Source organism: Musca autumnalis, unplaced genomic scaffold (genome assembly GCF_047663935.1).
Source record: "Musca autumnalis isolate F117 unplaced genomic scaffold, ASM4766393v1 scaffold_3, whole genome shotgun sequence".
In the NCBI taxonomy this organism is placed as follows: domain Eukaryota; kingdom Metazoa; phylum Arthropoda; class Insecta; order Diptera; family Muscidae; genus Musca; species Musca autumnalis.
The window spans coordinates 57,034,979-57,060,355 of NW_027411866.1; the positions used below are offsets into that span (position 1 = coordinate 57,034,979).

The following is a 25,377-nucleotide window of genomic DNA, read 5'->3' on the forward strand; positions in this document are numbered from 1 at the left end:
TGTTCTCTAGGACTCTTTCTTTCATTCCATGCATTCAGTTTGGACGAGGTTTGTATATTGAAGATTCCAGAGGCGATTCTCTGTCCTGACCACCAGTTGGAAAACGGAAAATGGACAACTTTGTTCTACAAAAAACTGAAATTGAATATTCCTAGTATGAGGAAATGTTCTCTAGGACTCTTTCTTTCATTCCATGCATTCAGTTTGGACGAGGTTTGTATATTGAAGATTCCAGAGGCGATTCTCTGTCCTGACCACCAGTTGGAAAACGGAAAATCGACAACTTTGTTCTACAAAAAACTGAAATTGAATATTCCTAGTATGAGGAAATGTTCTCTGGGACTCTATCTTTCATTCCATGCATTCAGTTTGGACGAGGTTTGTATATTGAAGATTCCAGAGGCGATTCTCTGTCCTGACCACCAGTTGGAAAACGGAAAATCGACAACTTTGTTCTACAAAAAACTGAAATTGAATATTCCTAGTATGAGGAAATGTTCTCTGGGACTCTTTCTTTCATTCCATGCATTCAGTTTGGACGAGGTTTGTATATTGAAGATTCCAGAGGCGATTCTCTGTCCTGACCACCAGTTGGAAAACGGAAAATCGACAACTTTGTTCTACAAAACACTGAAATTGAATATTCCTAGTATGAGGAAATGTTCTCTGGGACTCTTTCTTTCATTCCATGCATTCAGTTTGGACGAGGTTTGTATATTGAAGATTCCAGAGGCGATTCTCTGTCCTGACCACCAGTTGGAAAACGGAAAATCGACAACTTTGTTCTACAAAAAACTGAAATTGAATATTCCTAGTATGGGGAAATGTTCTCTGGGACTCTTTCTTTCATTCCATGCATTCAGTTTGGACGAGGTTTGTATATTGAAGATTCCAGAGGCGATTCTCTGTCCTGACCACCAGTTGGAAAACGGAAAATGGACAACTTTGTTCTACAAAAAACTGAAATTGAATATTCCTAGTATGAGGAAATGTTCTCTGGGACTCTTTCTTTCATTCCATGCATTCAGTTTGGACGAGGTTTGTATATTGAAGATTCCAGAGGCGATTCTCTGTCCTGACCACCAGTTGGAAAACGGAAAATCGACAACTTTGTTCTACAAAAAACTGAAATTGAATATTCCTAGTATGAGGAAATGTTCTATGGGACTCTATCTTTCATTCCATGCATTCAGTTTGGACGAGGTTTGTATATTGAAGATTCCAGAGGCGATTCTCTGTCCTGACCACCAGTTGGAAAACGGAAAATTGACAACTTTGTTCTACAAAAAACTGAAATTGAATATTCCTAGTATGAGGAAATGTTCTCTGGGACTCTATCTTTCATTCCATGCATTCAGTTTGGACGAGGTTTGTATATTGAAGATTCCAGAGGCGATTCTCCGTCCTGACCACCAGTTGGAAAACGGAAAATCGACAACTTTGTTCTACAAAAAACTGAAATTGAATATTCCTAGTATGAGGAAATGTTCTATGGGACTCTATCTTTCATTCCATGCATTCAGTTTGGACGAGGTTTGTATATTGAAGATTCCAGAGGCGATTCTCTGTCCTGACCACCAGTTGGAAAACGGAAAATGGACAACTTTGTTCTACAAAAAACTGAAATTGAATATTCCTAGTATGAGGAAATGTTCTCTGGGACTCTTTCTTTCATTCCATGCATTCAGTTTGGACGAGGTTTGTATATTGAAGATTCCAGAGGCGATTCTCTGTCCTGACCACCAGTTGGAAAACGGAAAATCGACAACTTTGTTCTACAAAAAACTGAAATTGAATATTCCTAGTATGAGGAAATGTTCTCTGGGACGCTTTCTTTCATTCCATGCATTCAGTTTGGACGAGGTTTGTATATTGAAGATTCCAGAGGCGATTCTCTGTCCTGACCACCAGTTGGAAAACGGAAAATCGACAACTTTGTTCTACAAAAAACTGAAATTGAATATTCCTAGTATGAGGAAATGTTCTATGGGACTCTATCTTTCATTCCATGCATTCAGTTTGGACAAGGTTTGTATATTGAAGATTCCAGAGGCGATTCTCTGTCCTGACCACCAGTTGGAAAACGGAAAATTGACAACTTTGTTCTACAAAAAACTGAAATTGAATATTCCTAGTATGAGGAAATGTTCTCTGGGACTCTATCTTTCATTCCATGTATTCAGTTTGGACGAGGTTTGTATATTGAAGATTCCAGAGGCGATTCTCTGTCCTGACCACCAGTTGGAAAACGGAAAATGGACAACTTTGTTCTACAAAAAACTGAAATTGAATATTCCTAGTATGAGGAAATGTTCTCTAGGACTCTTTCTTTCATTCCATGCATTCAGTTTGGACGAGGTTTGTATATTGAAGATTCCAGAGGCGATTCTCTGTCCTGACCACCAGTTGGAAAACATAAAATCGACAACTTTGTTCTACAAAAAACTGAAATTGAATATTCCTAGTATGAGGAAATGTTCTATGGGACTCTATCTTTCATTCCATGCATTCAGTTTGGACGAGGTTTGTATATTGAAGATTCCAGAGGCGATTCTCTGTCCTGACCACCAGTTGGAAAACGGAAAATTGACAACTTTGTTCTACAAAAAACTGAAATTGAATATTCCTAGTATGAGGAAATGTTCTCTGGGACTCTATCTTTCATTCCATGTATTCAGTTTGGACGAGGTTTGTATATTGAAGATTCCAGAGGCGATTCTCTGTCCTGACCACCAGTTGGAAAACGGAAAATGGACAACTTTGTTCTACAAAAAACTGAAATTGAATATTCCTAGTATGAGGAAATGTTCTCTGGGACTCTATCTTTCATTCTATGCATTCAGTTTGGACGAGGTTTGTATATTGAAGATTCCAGAGGCGATTCTCTGTCCTGACCACCAGTTGGAAAACGGAAAATCGACAACTTTGTTCTACAAAAAACTGAAATTGAATATTCCTAGTATGAGGAAATGTTCTATGGGACTCTATCTTTCATTCCATGCATTCAGTTTGGACGAGGTTTGTATATTGAAGATTCCAGAGGCGATTCTCTGTCCTGACCACCAGTTGGAAAACGGAAAATTGACAACTTTGTTCTACAAAAAACTGAAATTGAATATTCCTAGCATGAGGAAATGTTCTCTGGGACTCTATCTTTCATTCCATGCATTCAGTTTGGACGAGGTTTGTATATTGAAGATTCCAGAGGCGATTCTCTGTCCTGACCACCAGTTGGAAAACGGAAAATCGACAACTTTGTTCTACAAAAAACTGAAATTGAATATTCCTAGTATGAGGAAATGTTCTATGGGACTCTATCTTTCATTCCATGCATTCAGTTTGGACGAGGTTTGTATATTGAAGATTCCAGAGGCGATTCTCTGTCCTGACCACCAGTTGGAAAACGGAAAATTGACAACTTTGTTCTACAAAAAACTGCAATTGAATATTCCTAGTATGAGGAAATGTTCTCTGGGACTCTATCTCTCATTCCATGTATTCAGTTTGGACGAGGTTTGTATATTGAAGATTCCAGAGGCGATTCTCTGTCCTGACCACCAGTTGGAAAACGGAAAATGGACAACTTTGTTCTACAAAAAACTGAAATTGAATATTCCTAGTATGAGGAAATGTTCTCTGGGACTCTATCTTTCATTCCATGCATTCAGTTTGGACGAGGTTTGTATATTGAAGATTCCAGAGGCGATTCTCTGTCCTGACCACCAGTTGGAAAACGGAAAATTGACAACTTTGTTCTACAAAAAACTGAAATTGAATATTCCTAGTATGAGGAAATGTTCTCTGGGACTCTATCTTTCATTCCATGCATTCAGTTTGGACGAGGTTTGTATATTGAAGATTCCAGAGGCGATTCTCTGTCCTGACCACCAGTTGGAAAACGGAAAATCGACAACTTTGTTCTACAAAAAACTGAAATTGAATATTCCTAGTATGAGGAAATGTTCTCTGGGACTCTTTCTTTCATTCCATGCATTCAGTTTGGACGAGGTTTGTATAGGGGAGATTCCAGAGGCGATTCTATGTCCTGACCACCAGTTGGAAAACGGAAAATGGACAACTTTGTTCTACAAAAAACTGAAATTGAATATTCCTAGTATGAGGAAATGTTCTCTGGGACTCTATCTTTCATTCCATGCATTCAGTTTGGACGAGGTTTGTATAGGAAAGATACCAGAGGTGATTCTCTGTCCTGACCACCGGTCAATTTTAGGTTCAAAACAATGCGTTATTTGATATGGTTTGGTAACATTGACGTACATTTAACTCTTGAAAATTACTTAAATTTTATTATTTATAATAAGATGGATTGTTTTTAGAGTTTTTCATTCATAATTTTATAAAATTAATTAATTATAATATTCGTCGCTAACTTTTTTCGTCAGCAGGGTTGCAAAAATAGTACTAAATGTGAATTTTTGACGTTCTGTGTCACCCTGTGAATTTCGATAACTCTGTGTTATCGAAAGTTGGCGACGTCGCTAACTTCACGCAGGTAAATCGTAGTCGACTTTTGTCTGGATGGAAAATCGCATAATCGATTATCTTGTGATCGATTTTCACTTGGCGGTTTTACACTTTTGGCGGTTTTACAGTTTCAAAAGAAAACTCGAAATCGACGAATAGTCGATTATAATCGATTTTCTGCGGTTATGAAAAAGTCGAAAGTCGAGTTTTAAGACAACTGAAATAATCGCAAGACCGAAAATCGCATTTTTAGATTTAGACCATAATCGAATAGTCGAAAAATCGGTTATTGCTTTCCATTACCTATCCCTAATACGCAAAGTAATTGACAGTTCAAATCGAGTGGATTTCGCAAATGTAAACCAAGCCTAATATTCTGTTTTTTTTTGTTCACACCATTGAATAATACTGCGTATATAAAGTATTATTTACAGTCTGTTTCAGTATGTCGAAAGAAAAATGTGTGCGAATGAAACACGCACAAACTTTTGTTTACAAAATAATTTTACCTTTGCTTTTACTTCAAACAAACAATAAATTTGAAAAATACACAAGAGTTTGGGCGTGGATGATGGCTGACATTTGGCGTGTATGTTTCGTCGTTTTCCAATAAAAAGTTGTGGAGAGCAACACAAGCGAGAGTAATTTTCTCAACTTTTTCCACATTTAAATTAATTGTGGTTAAAAAAACTCGGAATTTTTTTGATAACATTCCAAACGAATGTTCCTCTACATGGCGGGCTCTTGACAATCTTGCATTAAACACTTGTTTCTCTTATGAATTTGTATGAAATGGGTAAGGATTCATCAGGTGTTTTTGCATGGGGAAAGCGTCATCCCCAACCACAACATGGGGGAGAAGGCGACCGTTACCAACAACAGCATCATTTGGTAACCCTCTTTCTTCCTTAAGTGTGGTACTTAATTTGGTCTGTAAAAATATTCCGGCATCATTGTTTCGTCCATTGCTTCCGACGTCAACGAAAAGGAACTTGCAATTCGCATCTGATAAAGCCATTAATACTATGATATTTGTCCCCTTATAGTTATGATAGAAAGCGCCATCCTTGCGCGATGCACGAAAGTTGACATGCTTTCCATCTAAAGCTCCAATGCAATTGGGAAATTGCCATTTGATGGCAAATTCTTTTGCTATGGACTCCCAATCGGATGGACTATTGGGGAACTAAAAAACAATACATTTTATGTGCATTATTTGGAATTATAATCATTTAAGTGCAATCACCTTTACGTAAAATCCTTTCAGCCTTTTCCAAACAGCATCGCAAACTTCTGGGACAATGTTACCAATAGCCGACTTTGATACTCTGCTTTGGTAATATAGAAATTACCCCTGGGTAATATAGAAATTTCAATTTATAGCAGTTCTGAATTTTTTGTTTAATAGCGTATAACTGTAGCAAGAAATCTTAAAGTAATCGCCAATTTTTGAGATGGTTCAATCGCATCTCTCATTTTTGTATTGTACCCAGAAATGTCATCTTTTATTAGGTTCAGATAGTCAAATTGGGATTTTGACATCCTAATGTAATTTCTATATGACCATTCATCATGCAGCAAAAGCTCATTGGTAAGAAATGAGAAAGAGCCACGCTTCGATCTGTCTTCTCTCCAAGGTTTTATCCAACATTTCCTTGTACTAAGTGTAGTAGGCAAACAAGTGACATTTTTGCATAAATCTTATAGACCTGTAAATCAGTAATAGTTTACATATAACCGGATATAGAAATATAGAAGTGATCTTCCATGGGTCTATTAGCGACTGTTGCGATATATTCGTCGTTTTACAACTAACATTTATGATCCGCAAAATAACTGCAGATACAATTAATCATTGCTTTGAAGGTCGTTCGATGGCTATCAATGGCTTCGAACCTGCGGAACCACATGGAAATAAGTTACCCAAAACTCGTTATCTGAAGAAATGTTCTATAACAGCCAATGAAAACCCATCATATCATATTCCAATCTGTATGGCCAAATATCGTTGGGTGATGTTATTGAAACTATGGTGACCGACAAGCCCCCAAATCCTTCGGCACAAACACAAGTTGGAATGGTTGATGTTGTTAAACAATTGGCAATTACATTAAATAATGGATCCATGGATGTTACAGTTTATTCCAAATGACCAAATGGCGGGCTCTTGACAATCTTGCATTAAACACTTGTTTCTCTTTTGAATTTGTATGAAATGGGTAAGGATTCATCAGGCGTTTTTGCATGGGAAAGCGTCATCCCCAACCACAACATGGGGGAGAAGGCGACCGTTACCAACAACAGCATCATTTGGTAACCCTCTTTCTTCCTTATACCCCGGTTACACTATTGAAGGTTAACCCACTGGGTTTAATAGATCCAGTGGGTTAATCTTTGCTGGTTACACTTAGCTTTTCGAGGATATAAACTGTCAGCTGATGTTTGTTTACGTATACATACAAAATAACTAATAAAGTCGTGTGTTACACTTTTACGATTTCACGTATGAGATATCGTCCCCTCTTTGCTCATATTGGTATATTTTACATAGGGATACATTTTTGTATCATGGTATCAAGCGTACTTTTTGTTAAAAAAGTGTCTAATGAAAAAAAAATAAATAATTTTATGATTTCCAAATAACTTTAGATTTACTAACTCCATAAAATCTCATACGACAAATCGTAAACGTGTAAAACACGACAAACTCTGTTGCAAAAACAGTTGCAACTTTTGGTACTTTTTGAGTAGAGTTGGATTTTTTTGCACAAATACCGAATACAACACTGTATTTTTGGTGGCCGGATTTAAAATAAACCCAGTCGTGAGAGGATTTAATTTTTGTATGGCAAATCTGGTCAGATTTGACCAGATTATGTAATAAATCCTCATAATGTGGGTTAATATGCTGTTTATATTAGAGCTTTTTGCAGGGTTAACCTTCTTTGAGAGGATTTGTTTGAAATATAAGCAATGGAATTGACATTTAAAACCCGGTGTTAAATCCGGTTATATATAAACGGGGTATAACCCGGCAAAAAACTGTAGTGTAACCGCACTATTAAGTATGGTACTTAATTTGGTCTGTAAAAATATTCCGGCATCATTGTTTCGTCCATTGCTTCCGACGTCAACGAAAAGGAACTTGCAATTCGCATCTGACAAAGCCATTAATACTATAGTATTTGTCCCCTTATAGTTATGATAGAAAGCGCCATCCTTGCGCGATGCACGAAAGTTGACATACTTTCCATCCATGATGAAATTATAAGGTGGCGTAAAACGACCAGCTGATTGGTTTCAATCTGTCAATTTTTTTGTTATTGTGAATCATTTGTATGAAAACGTAAACAAACATTTTGACATATTGAAGAATTTTCGGCCAAAATAGAGTTGTTGTTGTGCTACTTACGTGACCTTATAAATAGATCTTGTTTCCATCTAAAGCTCCAATGCAATTGGGAAATTGCCATTTGATGGCAAATTCTTTTGCTATGGCCTCCCAATCGGATGGACTATTGGGGAACTAAAAAAAACAATACATTTTATGTGCATTATTTGGAATTATAATCATTTAAGTGCAATCACCTTTACGTACAATCCTTTCAGCCTTTTCGATAGCCGACTTTGATACTCTGCTTTGGTAATCGATGCTACGAAAACTTTCCCCTGGGGAATATAGAAATTTCAATTTATAGCATTTCTGCATTTCTTGTTTAATAGCGTATACCTGTAGCAAGAAATCTTAAAGTAATCGCCAATTTTTGAGATGGTTCAATCGCATCTCTCATTTTTGTATTGTACCCAGAAATGTCATCTTTTATTAGGTTAAGATAGTCAAATTGGGATTTTGACATCCTTATGTAATTTCTATATGACCATTCATAATGAAGCAAAAGCTCATTGGTAAGAAATGAGAAAGAGCCACGCTTCGATCTGTCTTCTCTCCAAGGTTTTATCCAACATTTCCTTGTACTAAGTGTAGTAGGCAAACAAGTGGCATTTTTGCATAAATCTTATAGACCTGTAAATCAGTAATAGTTTACATATAACCGGATATAGAAATATAGAAGTGATCTTCCATTGGTCTATTAGCTACTGTTGCGATATATTCGTCGTTTGACAACTAACATTTATGATCCGCAAAATAACTGCAGATACAATTAATCATTGCTTTGAAGGTCGTTCGATGGCTATCAATGGCTTCGAACCTGCGGAACCACATGGAAATAAGTTACCCAAAACTCGTTAGCTGAAGAAATGTTCTATAACAGCCAATGAAGATCCATCATATTATATTCCAATCTGTATGGCCAAATATCTTTGGGAGATGTTATTGAAACTATGGTGACCGATAAGCCCCCAACTCCTTCGGCACAAACACAAGTTGGAATGGTTGGTGTTGTTAAACAATTGGCAATTACATTAAATAATGGATCCATGGATGTAACAGTTTATCCCTAATGACCACATCTTTGTTGTCCTTTCTCACAACAAATTGCTCACCATCTATTATTTCCTTGTCTGCATCGACAGCTACTGCTAACTGGATCAGCTCCGATATTTCTCCTATTAAATATACCTTATTGGTTTCCATATTTAAGTTATTTAATGTTTTGTGGTTTAAAGTTTTATTATTTTGTTAAGCTTTTTGGTCACCGAAGTTATTCTTGTTTTTGTGTTTATAAACAAAGAATGACAGAATAAAGATAAAAACAGATACAACGTTTGATTAAAGTTTTGCGTTGGGCGTCGAGAAAAAAACAACAACAACAGGGCGACGACGATACCAAAGTCCAGCGTTTATAGCTGAAAACAGATACAACGTTTGATTAAAGTTTTGCGTTGGGCGTCGAGAAAAAAACAACAACAACAGGGCGACGACGATACCAAAGTCCAGCGTTTATCTGTTTGCCGGCATATATTTCAAATGAATTTGAATTTTTCGGCATCATGCCCAACAGTGTAAAAACGGTCAAAACGACACAAAACTTTACCCAAACGTTGTATCCATGGTATAAGTAAAGAGGTAGATTTAAATGAAAAAAATCTATAGAACCCTTGTTTTTCTTGAATTCCTAAAACTTCAAAATAAAAGCAACAAGTGGGTTTGTTTACAATGCATTTTTTGAGCATTTTATAAAAAACGCGAAAAATGAATGAAGAGTTAAGTTTTCTCCACATAATCGAGTTGTGAATATGATAAACTGATTGTTTCAATGCAAATCTCACCAATTTCTTACATACAAATGGTCTAAAAACAATTTTAAACATCATAGAATTCGAATGTTTTTAAAATTGTTTGGCATATTATTCAAACACCACACACACATACACAGTTTGTTTATATTGTTTTGAAGTTTTAGGCATACTCGAATGAAAAAATTTAAATTGACATAAAGCTTTGGCTAACCTTTCTTATTAAACCATGGTTGTATCTGTTTACAGCTTATCTGTTTGTCGGCATATATTTCAAATGAATTTGAATTTTTCGGCATCATGCCCAACAGTGTAAAAACGGCCAAAACGACACAAAACTTTAATCAATCGTTGTATATGTTTTCAGCTTAAAGAAGAAAAGCAAAAAACGTCCGTTTCACATATGACTTCAAACATGTGTGTGGACATGAATAAATTGCAAATGGAATTTCATGCTGTTTTTTTTTTTCAGTGAAACTATGGTAGTGTGGACCGGGACTTGGGTAAAGTTTTGTGTCGTTTTGGCCGTTTTTACACTGCTGGACATGATGCCAAAAAATTAAATACATTTGAAATATATGCCGACAAAAGCTGAAAACACATACAACGTTTGAGTAAAGTTTTGTGTCGTTTTGGCCGTTTTTACGCTGTTGGGCATGATGCCGAAAAATTCAAATTCATTTGAAATATATGCCGGCAAACACATCAACGCCGGACTTTGATGTCAGCGTCGCCATGTTGTTGTTGTTTTTTTGTCAACGCCCAACGCAAAACTTTACTCAAACGTTGTATGTGCTTTCAGCTAAACAGATAAACGCTGAACTTTGGTATCGGCGTCGCCCTGTTGTTGTTGTTTTGTGTTGGGCGTTGACAACAACAACAGGGCGACGCTGACATCAAATTCCGGCGTTGATGTGTTTGCCGGCATATATTTCAAATGAATTTGAATTTTTCGGCATCATGCCCAACAGTGTAAAAACGGCCAAAACAACACAAAACTTTACTCAAACGTTGTATGTGGGCGTTGAGAAAAAAACAACAACAGGGTGACGCCGACACCAAATCCAGCATTGATATGTTTGCCGGCATATATTTCAAATGAATTTCAATTTTTCGGCATCATGCCCAATAGTGTAAAAACGGCCAAAACGACACAAAACTTTACCCAAACGTTGAAGTTCATTTAGACTACGCTGGATTTAGCAACTATCTGGCTTTATTTGACATATGTTGTATGAAAATGACAACTTAAATCCACTGGATTTGCTAAATCCAGCATAGTCTAAATCAGGCATTAGATGTGTTTCAGCTTAATGTAAATGGTATATAAGTAGAATACTTGTAGAAACCTTTCTTTCTCTTTCCTACACTTCACAGCATTGGCACCACTTAACTTCATTGGTCTTATAGGTCCCTATAACTTTTTAACAAGTCATTGCAATTTCATATTTTTTGTGTATCGTTGCTGTTAATATTGCAAACTAAAAGTTAATATGGAGACATTACTACCAGAAAAAGTTAGATATTCTGTATAAACAAAATATATCCTTTCCTAATATATATGATGTTTTACTTCTTTCATAGGAAGAGCTGTTCGATTTCAAGCTGAAAGACGCACACAGTTCCCTTGACGAATTAGACATAGATGATTTGTATGTGCGATATAAGGTATGATGCTCACTGGTTCAAGTTATAAACTACTTCGGATGCGTTTAACGACATTTTTATTTACAGAAATTACAAAAAACTTTGGAATTTTTAGAGGTCCAAGAGGAATACATTAAAGATGAGCAGCGCAACCTTAAAAAGGAATATTTACACGCTCAAGAGGAGGTTAAGAGAATTCAATCTGTTCCATTGGTCATTGGGCAGTTTTTAGAAGCGGTTGATCAAAATACTGGCATTGTTGGCTCCACCACTGGATCAAATTATTATGTTCGAATTCTATCAACAATTGATCGGGAATTGTTGAAGCCTTCAGCATCGGTTGCCCTTCATAAACACAGTAATGCACTGGTAGATGTCTTGCCGCCAGAAGCTGACAGCTCTATATCTATGTTACAACCCGATGAAAAGCCTGATGTTAGTTACGCTGATATCGGTGGTATGGATATGCAGAAACAAGAGATTCGTGAAGCTGTTGAACTGCCTTTGACACACTTTGAATTATACAAACAAATTGGTAAGTTCACTAACAAAAAAGAGTTGAGTAATAATGAGTGACTGATAATCACCAGCGCAATGTCTGAAGCTAAAATCTTGAAATTTTGGATAAGGGTTCCTATTAGGGTGTGATAAGATCTTTTGGAAATTTGAACTAGAAGATTACGAAAAGTAACAAAAGGTGCTAAGAATAGCACCACCATTTGTATTGGATGAACGGGAAGAGCCAGAATTTTGAAATTTGCAATTAGGATCACTGATAGAGTGTGAGATAGATGTACCAAAGGGTTTTTGTAAAATCGTACTGTAAGTGTACTAAAAGTACTAAATTTGGTAGTGGCGATGGAAATCTGAAATTTGGTATTAGGATCGTCTATGTCTTGTTGGGTTGAGATAGTGTTGCTTGAGAAATATGTGCCATAAACGTACGAAACTACTAAAAGGTATTAAATGTGCAGTCCGGATTTTTATGTATGTATATATGAGTTGTGTTCCTTTACGTGCCTGGGTTTTATAAGTTCTACCATTTTGAGCCTGAAAAGCAAAAGGTAAAATTATTTCGAAAACTAAAGTTCGGGCGTGTTTCATTCGCACACATTCTTCTTTCGTCATACAGAAACTGGATGTTTTTGTTGTTGGGGGAAATTACAATTACCTGGTACTTGTGCCATGATAGGATTGTTTATCTGGCTTTTCGAATCACAAAACTTGAAACTCAACATAAGTATGCGGTAAAATTTCGAAGGAATTCAAAATTGTCTTAAAGTGAATTATATGCCAGAAATAGGAGCGTTGCGGTAGCACTAAAGAGAATTAAATAGAACTGGTTTTGAACATTGATGAAAAAATTACAGAATGAACCGAGTGGAAAACTTTGTTAAAATATACATGATTTATTTTGCACATAAATTCATCTGGTCACTTCATAGAAGTTTTCTTATATTGAAGACATACTAAGTCTTCCAATTGATGACCAGTATGATATGGAAGACCGCAAGGTCTTTCAATGGAGTCCAGTCCTATCGTAGAATACAAGAATGTCTTCTCAAAGAAGACAAGATGATAAACCCAGTAGGCCTTTATGAAAATAACAGTTGTTGTTGTAGCAGCATAGGTTTCATGTTGGATTGGCAGCCGCTGGCCGAAATGCTTTTGGTTTCGGGTCAATCCGGTACAAAGAAACCACTGCTGTGGGGAAGAACAGTAACTCTTCTAGCAAAAGTCTGAACTTTTATATCTGGGAGAGTATTCAATTTGTTCCGAAAAGATTTCTTTAGTCCCAATCTATCAGACAGACCTCTTATTTTTGTCGAAATTGACATTATTTTTAATGTTTTGAAAACAAGACTTGCCGCAACAGAATTGCTGGTATAGACGCGGGAGGCAATTTTGGAAGGGAACGAGAAAAATTGTCGCATGGTAAATCGCCTAATGTAAAACGGGACTTGCATATTTTAATTCAATATTTATAAATAATACAATTCCAAATGTTATCTTTTTAGGTATCGATCCTCCACGTGGTGTTCTTATGTATGGCCCTCCTGGATGTGGTAAGACAATGTTAGCAAAGGCAGTTGCTCACCATACAACGGCATCATTTATACGAGTTGTTGGATCAGAATTTGTTCAAAAATACCTTGGTGAAGGTCCTCGTATGGTTCGTGATGTTTTCCGTTTGGCAAAAGAAAATGCTCCTGCTATTATATTTATTGATGAAATTGATGCCATTGCTACAAAAAGATTTGACGCTCAGACTGGTGCTGATCGTGAAGTACAGCGTATTTTGCTTGAATTGCTAAATCAAATGGATGGATTCGATCAAACTACAAATGTTAAGGTTATTATGGCCACAAATCGTGCGGACACATTGGATCCAGCTCTACTCCGTCCTGGACGTTTGGACAGAAAAATTGAATTCCCACTGCCAGATAGGCGTCAAAAACGTCTAATATTCTCTACAATCACGTCTAAAATGAACCTCAGTGAAGATGTAGATCTGGAAGAATTTGTGGCTCGGCCTGATAAAATTTCGGGTGCTGATATTAATGCCATCTGCCAGGAAGCTGGTATGCATGCTGTTAGAGAGAATCGTTACATTGTGTTATCAAAAGATTTCGAGAAGGGCTATAAGAATAATATTAAAAAGGACGAACAAGAGCACGAATTCTATAAATAATTATTTAACTCACATATGTTTCGCAGTATACTTATAATTGATATATTATGTAAATTCATTCGATTAAAATAAATCGCGGAAACACGCATTAAAAAACTTTCAAAGAACTAGTAATATATTTACTTCAACATTTCATATTTGTTTACAGGCATACCAAAATAGGGCCTCACCACAAAAGTCAAATTTAGTCCCATTGCCTCCTGCCTTGTTTTCAAAACAATGAAAATAATGTCAATTACGAAATCTCTCCTACAAACAGAGACTTGCCGAAAGTAGATCAGTGCCGACCAAGAAGAACGGCACGTTGTACTTATGACAGTGTGCTATTAAGATTGTATGCACGCACGCAACCCTGTAGGAAATGTCAATAGTGCATCTATACTGACTCACTACTGACATTGTCAACAGTACTACTGACAAACTGTAGACAACTCATTTAATTTCCTATAGACATTTTGTATGAACGTGTCATTCGAAAGTCAGTATTGATATTGGAACTAGTATGTCAGTAGTTGCTGAGGAACCATGTTTTGACATTGAAGGTAGTGAGTCAGTATAGACATTGGAGGTAGTAAGTCAGTAGAGACATTGGAAGTATTGAGTCAATAGAGACCATGGCACAATTACCCAGGTAGTGGCATCGTAAAATTTTGAATATGTTATGTCAAAACTTTCTTTATGTTGTTGGGGAAATTACAACAAAAATAATTTTTATAAAGGGATTTGACTTTTCATATGCGATCAGCTGGTGTGACACCACTACCTGGTAGTTCTGCCATGATAGAGACATTGGAGCATGGCAGAACTACCAGGTAGTGGTATCACACCAGCTGATCGAATATGAAAAGTCAAATCCCTTTATAAAAAAAATATTTTTGTGGTAATTTCCCCAACAACATAAACAGCCCTATTCTGAACATTCCCATGGGACCGAAATTTCCCATTCCCACGTTTTCCATATTCTCAAAGACGTGGGAACAGCAAACGATGGGAGCTGAAATTTCGAAATTCGAAATCAGTAACACCAAATTATTATAGCACACTTTTGGGGGGCTGTAATTATGTTTTGTAATATAAAATGCCTATTTGCATTGAATTCGCGGTTTTTGAATTAGATTAGCAAAAGCACAACTCACTTAATTCAACAACCGTGCATTGATTTATGGATTTTTTAAGTGAATGGAGTCAACGAAGTGTGGTGTTGTTCTAATAAGTTCATTTTCTTCAGAATTTGGGAATTGGTGTAAGCATTTTTTTAATTAGTAGGCAAACATAAGTTTTGTGTGTAAAGTAATAGGAACTTTTTAAGTTTGCAACGAATTTAAAAATTGTATGTTGATTCGGAATAATTTTAGTTAGGGGTTTAACGCGTATATCGCTAGTTTTACTTATTCCTAATGATCGCTAGAACTCGTATTTTGCATATTTTTAAAAAAATTCAAAAAGATAAATTCGGATATTTTTCTCGATTATTACATATTTCAGAAGACGTTTCTCAAGAAAAAAAAAATACGTTTTTGATTGAATCTAAAACTAAAACACATGCCCTTGCAAAATTTCAAGCTTCTACGTTCAAAAATAACGATCCTATTCAAGAAAAGGCATTTCGCAAAATGGAATAGCATTGCAATAATTTAGCATATATGTATGTACGTTTGTGTGATCGATGTCGTGTCGTTGAGGAGACTAACACGTTTTCAATAGAACGTTAGTCGTCTGATTTAAAAAACCCGAAGGTTGTATTACGAAAATGAATAAGAGTTGTAAAGATTGTATATATTATGGCTATTTTCCAATATATTTTAATAATTGTTGCCAAAAATGAAATTGATTTGTTTTTACTTGCTGTGCTGCGTTAACAGAATCAACCATGACTCTTTTTCTCGTATTTCAATACATATGGTCTGTTCCAGAACTACAAAAATCTACTAATTTTTTTTGTTTTGTTCGATAACATAAAGGACAATTTTTTATCGGTGTAAAACATGATAGATTCTTGCAGGTTTTTGTACCATATAAGAATATGCAAAATCCGAAGTCTACTAATGACATATTTTACAGTACATTCTGTATAATTTTATTAAGCAAACACATGGCGATTATAAATATTTGCAATAATTTTGTCGTATAGATGCCTTAAAATATGAAATTTCATAAAAATATGAAATTTCTTGAAATTTTTTTTTCAAACTCCCACACTGTTTGCTGGGGAGATTTTTCCCACAAAAAGACACAAAATTCTCCCACAATTCAAGATAGAGAATGTATACTTTTTCCCATGGGAACAAATTCCCAATTCGAACTTCATTCAGAATGAGGGAAGATGGGAAATGGGAAAAAAACTCCCACAAAATTTTATTCAGAATACGAAAATGTGGGAATGGGAAAAAATTCCCAACTCCCATGCGTTCAGAATAGGGCTGAAAGAAAGTTTTGACATAACATATTCACAATTTTACGATGCCACTACCTGGGTAATTGTGCCATGCATTGGAGGTAGTCAGTCAGTATAGACATTAGATGTAGTAAGTCAATAGTACATAAAGGGTCATATGGAGACATTGGTGCCAAATTTTTCACTATTAAGTTTTTTGGCCTATTTGGAACATTTTCTAGATTAAAAGGCTATATAGTGTGCTTAATAAGACGATGAACTTATACTTTTGTTTAAATAGTATATTTTATTAAAGGAAAACATATAATTATGAAAATACTAAAAAAAGTTCAAATTGCGTATTACAGTCTTTTTTATCTTTATAAAGGCCTAAGCCCAAGATTCTACATAAGCACAAAATTAGTAAATAAAGCCAATGTTTTCAAGGCTGTCTAACCAATAATAAAAAAGTCGTTTTCATTGTCAGAAATATCATCGCCTTTTTATTTTCTTGGCCATAAGGATTGGTGTGATTTATCTGTGTTATTTATTCGTTGAAATACAACACTGTTTTGTATTCGCACACTAACACATACACAATGAATTTCTGCAAACTATGTTTTACATTTATATTAGTCTTTAATAAACCGTCATTGTAAGAACATCGTGTGTCGTGTTTCTTTTGCGAAAGGGTTAGACAAACTATTAAAGACAATTTCCACAGGCATCTATTGGGAATCTAAGGACAGATTCCAACAGGTTATGGGCCAAGTGCCAGTCCAGCCAGCAGACATCAACGTTCTCAGGAAAGTGGATTGGTGTTTGGACAGTGGCGCGACATCACATACAGTTAGTCAACTTAATTATTGCAAAACCAAAATTATTACAAAATTTAAAATAAAACATCATTTTGTTGGTATAAATAAATGTCATATTTAATATTTTTGTTAACAGTATAATTCCTACAGGTGTTTATTAATATAATAAAATAAAAAGTAGCTAAATTTCACTAAACATTTTCTTAAAATTAACAAAAATGAGAACAACTCATTATTTGCACTGTCAACTAAAGAATTGCAAAATTCACAACTTTTCAGTCTTTCACGGTATTTTTTAATATTTCATATGCCCACCTTTAGCATCAAAAACAGCTTGTAAACGTATCTGAATTTAATAAAGAAGTTTAGGAAAGCCATATTCCAATGGTATTTTTTTGCCATTCTTCTTTATTGCATTTTATTTAGTCCCCCAGGTTAGTGGGCAGCCTATTCCCGACTTTTTCTTTCAGGTGTACCCATGAATTGTCAATGTGGTTATATCTAGACATTGGAACGGGGTGTAAATGTCTTTGGTACAGTTGTATAACAACCAAGTCCTACATATGTAAATTAGATATATGCATAGGAACGTTGTCTTGGTAGTACTTATATTGCAATTTCTTTGAATTTTCAGGGCCAACAGGCTTACATTTCTTGACGCTTTTGGTTAAATCATGCTTTAAAACATCTAACCCCATACCTCAAATTATATTATTCCGAACTTTACGGTATGTATTAAATTTTTGTTTTCCATGGCTGTAAGGGGTTTTCGCAACACTTTTTGAGACCCATCGTGATAGTACAGCATAATTTTAATCTCATCAGAAAATATAACGTCATGCCGATACTAAAGATAGCGTGAAAACTTGTCTGTAACAAGTCAGAATAGTTTCTATATATTGTGCTGGGAGGGCAATAGTTTTTACCTAGTCACTCGTGATGAGTACTTGTTATTAGGTTGCACTTTTCTGACTTTTCCATGTGACACACTTACTCCAAAATCATATTTTAATAAAAAATGCAACTTTTCTGGTGCTTCTTTGGGCTTTTTCGTCAATTTCTTTAATCATTCTCCTGTCAATTCGCCTTCAGTTTGAGCCTGGCTTCTTTCTCGGCGCGGTATATGATGTTGTGTACACTTCTTAGCTTACGAGAGGTGACTTTAAAGATTTCTCTTTCGGATTTACCATTATTATAATTGGAATAGACCAAATGTAGCATATTTTGCGAAACCGCTTACCTGACTTTAATTTTTCTAAATATACTGTCTATGTTACACACACAAAAATTAATTTCTGATCAAAAATTATGGATCTACATGCCCTCATACCATAAAAAGTCATAAAAATTCTTTATTGGAAAAAAACCGCGGGGAAAATCCCACGATTTTATTGCACATTCATTCATTTTGCAATTATTTAGTTGACACCATAAAAACCGGGTGCCTATCCTTTTTACCAGTTGTTTTTGTTAGTTCCGACCGATTTCTGCATTTATTGGCTTGATGTTGCTATTAACAAGTAAATCAACAGATATTTACAAAAAGCCCAACGTTATTGAAAGAATTTCTTGTAGAATTTCCTAATTAAACATGTCAATTTTTAAAAATTCATCATTTGCAATAATATAGTTGACTAACTGTATGTGTTGCGAGAAAAGTTTTTTTGTAAATTTGAGACAGCCAAGATCATCCATATACGTTAGGGGTGAGCACGCCTGTGTGCTAGCACACAGGCAAATTGTGAAAATTTACTCTTAATTTTTTATGAACTATAAACAATTAAAAGTTTATGCAATTTTTTATTTATATTTTTTAATCATTTGCATTGTGGACGATTTTAGACAACATTAACGTTTAAAAAATTTTGAAATAAGTAATTAAACATCAAGAAAAATTAAATATTAATTCTCCCTTAAATTTGCCTTTCTCTCGATTTTGCTCAGCTCTGATATACGTTAACGTATGTGAGAATAACAATCAGTCGTCGTTGAGCAGCCGACAAGTAAACATGTGTATGGATATACGCATAATTTTAGTGGGGACACTGAACAAAACCGCACACACCCGCCACATGTTTACTGGTCACAGGTCTAGCAACCACTGAATGCTGATATGTACAAACTTTCTTGTGATTACTACTTACTCTCTTTTACTTTACTCTCTTTTTTATTTTGAGCATCAATGATATACGTCAGGGGTGAGCACCAGTGTGACCATTTTAGCATTTTTGCAGCTAAATTTAGCATTATTTTTTTTTTTGTATTAATCCGCAAATTTTCCATTTAGCATTTTCTTTAGCATATTTCAATTATTAATTTAGCATTATTCTATCCTTAAAAACCCAAATATATTATTTATTTATTTTTATTTATTTACTTTGCAATTGAAGCCCGTTTACAATTCTATGGTCAATTTAAATATAATTACAAAGAATCCACATGAATATCATGGCTACTCGAAAATATAATTAAGTAATTACATATATTTTAATAATTTTAACAAGTAATATACATTAATGATTTTAAAGAATTAATTCAAATTTGTTTAAAATAACTAGCATAACATTATTTCATAGCTACTCGGCTATATAGCCTACTTATAGAAAATAAGTATTATTTATAATGTTTGAATAATTTTAATAAGTAATATATTTTTTGTTTCAAACGTCTAGCATTTCATTATTTTATAGCTACTCGCCAATGCCATTATTTTAGATGGAGACATTTTTTGACCACTGGGACCTATAAATATCAAATGACATCCAATTTTGCCCGTAAATTTAGATTTAAACATAAAAAGCTAAAATCAGCGGCGTCGTTATGACACCTAAGTACCTTAAATCAGCCGGTACCAGTTTATAAGATCTATTCCAAAACCTTGACCTATGTCCACAACTTTGGCGGTGACGTTTGTTGATCACTACGAAGCTTAAATGCTAATTACAGCCAATTTAAACCGAAAGTTTATATAAAAACTTAAAATACCTGAAACCGGACAGTACCGGTATATGGACCTATGTCCACAATTTTTAATGGAGAAGTTTGTTGAAAACCCTAAATTCGAAATTACAGCTAATTCGATCTGGTCTCAAAATGTAGCTAAAACATAAAAATGCCCGTTATCTAAGGCTATTTCAAAAAATGAACCCATGTTGGCAGTTTTTGGTAGATAAGTTTTGTGACCGCTAGGAACGCTAAATGCTAAATTATAGGTAATTCGGTCTGAAAATGTAGCTAAAACGTCAAATTACTACAAATCGGATGGTAACGTTATATGGGGGCTGTTTAGGTGAGGGAGGGGAAATCCATAGGTTTTTATTCAACGATAGCTCAGGATACCGTTTGATGAGCAGTGGAGGGAGAAAAGAACAAGAAAATAAAACACAAGCAGTATCAGTTTTAATATTAAATAATATGCTGGTTTATTGGTGATGTTTATTTCTTTTCTCATACAACAACAAAGATTACCTTGTAATCTGGGGTGGCGACAGAGGCCGGTTAGTAGCAACAAAGATTACCTTCTGTAATCTGGGGTGGCGACGGAGGCCGGTTGGTATAACGCGTAGACGTTATGTTAAAGCGCGACAAGTGAACTACTCAAAAGTTGATCGACAAGTGAACGCAGAGGTTCTTGCAATCGCAGAGGATTGCAGCGATCGCAGAGGATCTGAGTCGATTTATACTACTACATTTACATATTCCAATGAGAGAAAACTCAACAACCACCGCTCGTTAGCATCAACACTCTACGGTCTCCGCAGAGGGAACTTGCTGAGGTGATGCACGATGATGTCAATCAGCATCCGTGATCGACTGAGCTCGGGAAGTTGAGTTGGAATGTATCAAACCTAAACATTCCGCCTCCCATGCTAGACCAATTGTCTAGCATTTTATACAAAATTGGAATATAAGTCATTTAAATGTTAGGAAAGAACGTAAATTCAGATTCCTAAGTGAGGTAGAATTCAAATTATTGAATTCGATTTACTACCGATTCAAAAGCAATATGTAGATGAGTTATTAATTTTCAAGATATGGTAGGAGCAATTTGTTTCAACAATTAGTTAGTGGTCGATTTCAATACACTATCCGTTGCGAGATTATGTGCTAGAGGCGAGAGGAACAGATCCAGTAAGGAGATACCCAAAAATAGACTTTTGGGCCAGCAACGATTTCAAAACGATTTTTGGCGGTTCAGCTTCAAGTATGTGGGGGTAAAGATCAGCACCAAGTAGCAAATCTATTGGGCTGTCATCAAATGAATCTGCCAATTCGAGATCAGGAATCCGAGACTTCAATTCCGACATAAGTGAAGGTGAGAGCGATTTCTGTTTGACGTAAGGTAAAACTACTGCTGATGTTTCTATAATTCTAGACGAATTTTTAGGGGACGACAACTTAAGAGAACAAACTTCCCTAGGTGTAGCAGATTTACCGTTCTTAGTCACAGGAAGTGACGAAATTCCGATTGAATTTTTAAGTTTTGTAGATAAAATTGTTACCTCAGACGAAGGGTCAACAACTGCGCGTGCAGTGTACAATTTACCGTTATGAACTATATTTACTTTCGCGGTTCCCAAAAGCACGCTACTATCTGAGGAATTAGGAACCGGGTGCTTGAGACTGCATTTGTCAGATGTACAACGAGTTTCTCGACTTTTGACGTTTGTAAAAGCCGGAGAGGGACATTGGCGCGATATAGAAGAGGTAAATACGCGACTTTTGACCTTTGTAAAAGCCGGAGAGGAGTTTGGGTGCGACAACTTACAATCAAAGCCTCGACTTTGGACATGTTTAAAAGCTGGAGTGGAGCTTGGTTGCGACAAAGTGGAATTTAATTCTCGACTTTTGACAGCAGTAAAAGCCGGAGTAGTTTTCGCAGATGGGTAAGCAACATATTTTCTAATATGTGGCCGGTGGAGAAGGCTGTGATGTCTTTGCTTGCATGTGTTGCAACTATATTTGATGTTACATTTCTTAACAGCATGACCACGACACAAGCAATTTATACAACAGTTATGCTTTTTTACGATCAAGAATTTGTCCTCAAATGATAGTTTAGTAAACTCAGGGCAGAGACGCAGAACATGTCTCTGATTAGGACAAATGGGGCAATTGTTTGTCAACAAAATTGTGGATCGAGGGGGTGATACATCGTAAGATTTATGTACCGAGAACAATTTATTGGAGGATTTAGATGAAATCACATTTTTAGGTGACACCAATTTTGTGGACTGATTTCCATTAATGCTTTGGACACACATCAGTGTTTGTATCCTCTCTGTGAGGAAAGCATCTATGTCTTTCCAAGAAGGCAAAGACGACTTGTTTTTGATACTTTGCTCCCACAGAGTCAATGTCAATTTAGGTAACCGCTGCAAACAAATATAAACAACTATTGGATCCCAATGATCCGTGATGACTTCATAGACCGTCATTGCAGCAAGACAACTATTAATCCCACGCTGGATGGTTTTCAAACCCGAAACTGTTTCACGAGGTGAAGGGGGAATATCAAACAAGGTTTTGATATAGTTATTCACCACGATGCGCTTATTGTCATACGCATCCGACAAAGCTTTCCACGCTAAAGGGAAACTACAATCGGTGAGTGGAAATCTAGAAACGATTTCGCGTGCCTCACCTGTGGTTTTCTGCACTAAGTAGTACAGACGTTCAATATTCGAGAGCTGCGAATTATGGACAAATATGGTGGTGAATAAATCCCTAAAGGTGGGCCAAGACACGAAGTCTCCACCAAAGACTTCGATGTCAAGGGGTGGCAACAGAAAGCTGTGGGTACCGACAGGTGATGTGTAGTTATCAACAGGGCCACTAGAGGATGTTGTGGTGTTGGAAGAAGGTTCTGGTGGAGCGGGTACGGAGGAGGAAGCAGACTGCACAGGAACCGACGGGACGGATTCGTCCAATGATATATTGGGTGGAGTTGCTACTTCAGCAAGATTCAACGAGTATTTGGGAGGTGGGGAGATTTCTAAAGATTTACTCGAAAGCAAACCTGGAGATTGCGTTTCTTTTGAAACGTTCAACAATTCATCTTGTGGAGGTGGTGATATTGGAGGAGCTATAGCAGGTGAAGGAGTTTCAGTGCCTGAAGATTTAAGGCGTTTAAGATGCCTGTCAATTGTAGACAAACACCGGAGATAAGCAATGTAGGATGTACCATATTTTTCCTCAACGACATCAATAACACCAGCCTGTGCAGTCTCGGATGTCGTGAGGTAGTTTTTGCACTCGTCATAAGCGCACTTGACTTTGTGCCACAATTTTTGAAATTCTGAACTGCGAATTTCGAGATTATAGACATTATATGTGGACTCATTAATCCGTTCAAAGGATGCTACAAATTTCAAAAATATGTCTGAAGCTCTAACAAAACGAGTGAGTGGAGAGATTGACATTTTGAAGTTTTAATGCACAAAAATCACCGAAAATCTACAATTTAATTTGCAACAAACTACGAGAAATGGTGAAAAGAGGAGATTCAGTTGAAGCACAAATTGCTATAGCTCAAAGGAAATAAGAAATTTCCACAAAAAACCTCCAGAATTGTACAAATGCAAAAGAATAATAGCAACGGGTGATAATATTTGAAATTATAGTAGGACGAAATAAGAGAAAATTTGAAGAAACTTCCTCAGGGCGATCAAAAACTACTCTCACTTTAAGGTGAGATAAGCCAATTGTAGGGTGTAGTTGTCCAAAATCCAGAGACAAATAAGTTATTAATATGAACACACTAATATTTGCACCAGAAAATCAACGCAAATCAACTAATTTGTTTGAAATATATATTGTTCGGTTGACAAGTTGGTGCAATATATGCCGAAAGTAGGGTGTAGGTTTCCAAAATCCAGCGACAAAAAAACTATTAATAGGAAAACACTAATGTTTGCACCAGAAAATCAACGCAAATCAACTAATTTGTCTGAAATATAAATTGTTCGGTTGACAAGTTGGTGCAAAGTATGCCAAAAGTAGGGTGTATTTGTCCAAAAATACCGAAACCCCTACGGAGACTCAAATATTATTCCAAAATGTTTAACAAATATTGCCAAAAACAATATAAAAAGAGTAAAAAAACAACTATTTTTCACTTATATTCTCTGCTAGAAATTGGTGCAATAAATGCCGAATGTAGGGTAAATTTGTCCAAAAATTCCAAAAACCCTACTGCCAATTAATTATATTTCCAAAAGTTATCGAAAAATAATTTTCAAAATTAATTATTAGAAAAAAAACTTTTTGTGCTTTTACCCCACTGTACTATTTGTACTATCTTACCCCACTGTGCTGGGACATCAACGAATATAGCACAAAGAAGACTCGACAACACAAGTGGCGCTAGCAGAGAAATGGTTATGTGTGAACAGTGAAGCTCCCACTGAACAACAGTCGTTGCAAACGACCAAGCAAGTGAGTGCTGAGGATCAGCAGAGTTTTTTAAGGGACGCTTAAAAAGGCGGGAAAGTTGTTGGTATAATTACAGTGTAATTTCTCAAATTAGAATAATTACCTATTAGACAAAGGTAGGAGAATAGGACAGACGAATGTGTTTGTTTGGCGATGGACGATCGCTACAACAAATAAACCAATGGAATGAGAATTTGGATGGAGTGTTATTGCAAATTTGCCAATGCAAATTTTCAAGAAAAGTTCTTCGATAGAAAAGATCCTTGGGGAATAACAACAATAACAAATAAATGAGAGCTAGATCAGTGCGTGTAATCATTTAATTACACCAGAGCAAGAGTGATTGGAAGTTAACGATGTTGTTATTGCAAATATTACAAAATATATTTGCAAGTTCTCACTTAAAATGAGAATAGCCGCAATTAGTATTTTACGAAGTAACAACACCGAATGCTCCGTACGATCAACGCGACGTAGGGTGATCAGTACAACGACAAAGTATTTGCAAGTTTAGCAACAACTAAGGGGTTTTATGTGGAGGAATGGAGTAATTAACACAAGTAGTGGTGTTAATAGTCGACCAAAGTGATTTTTAGCTAAGCTACAATCAGGAATTGCAAGGCTAGAAACGACGATTGGAAATTATGAGTGTTCGTTGTTATGGTGAGACCAAATGATCTAGAGCTAATCTAACAAGAATAACAACAACACGGATAGTGATTTGTATG

The 25,377-nt window shown here is 35.9% G+C and overlaps 1 protein-coding gene across 1 annotated transcript; it reads left to right on the top strand.

Moving 5' to 3' along the window:
* Nucleotides 1-11,057: 11,057 nt before the first annotated feature.
* On the top strand, nucleotides 11,058-14,127 carry Rpt3 (26S proteasome regulatory subunit Rpt3). The gene is made up of 4 exons (XM_073978699.1): nucleotides 11,058-11,201; nucleotides 11,269-11,352; nucleotides 11,419-11,866; nucleotides 13,350-14,127. Exons 1-4 carry the CDS (start codon nucleotides 11,178-11,180, stop codon nucleotides 14,021-14,023), a joined length of 1,230 nt encoding a protein of 409 aa, XP_073834800.1. The 5' UTR covers nucleotides 11,058-11,177; the 3' UTR covers nucleotides 14,024-14,127.
* The last annotated feature ends 11,250 nt before the right edge of the window (nucleotides 14,128-25,377 follow it).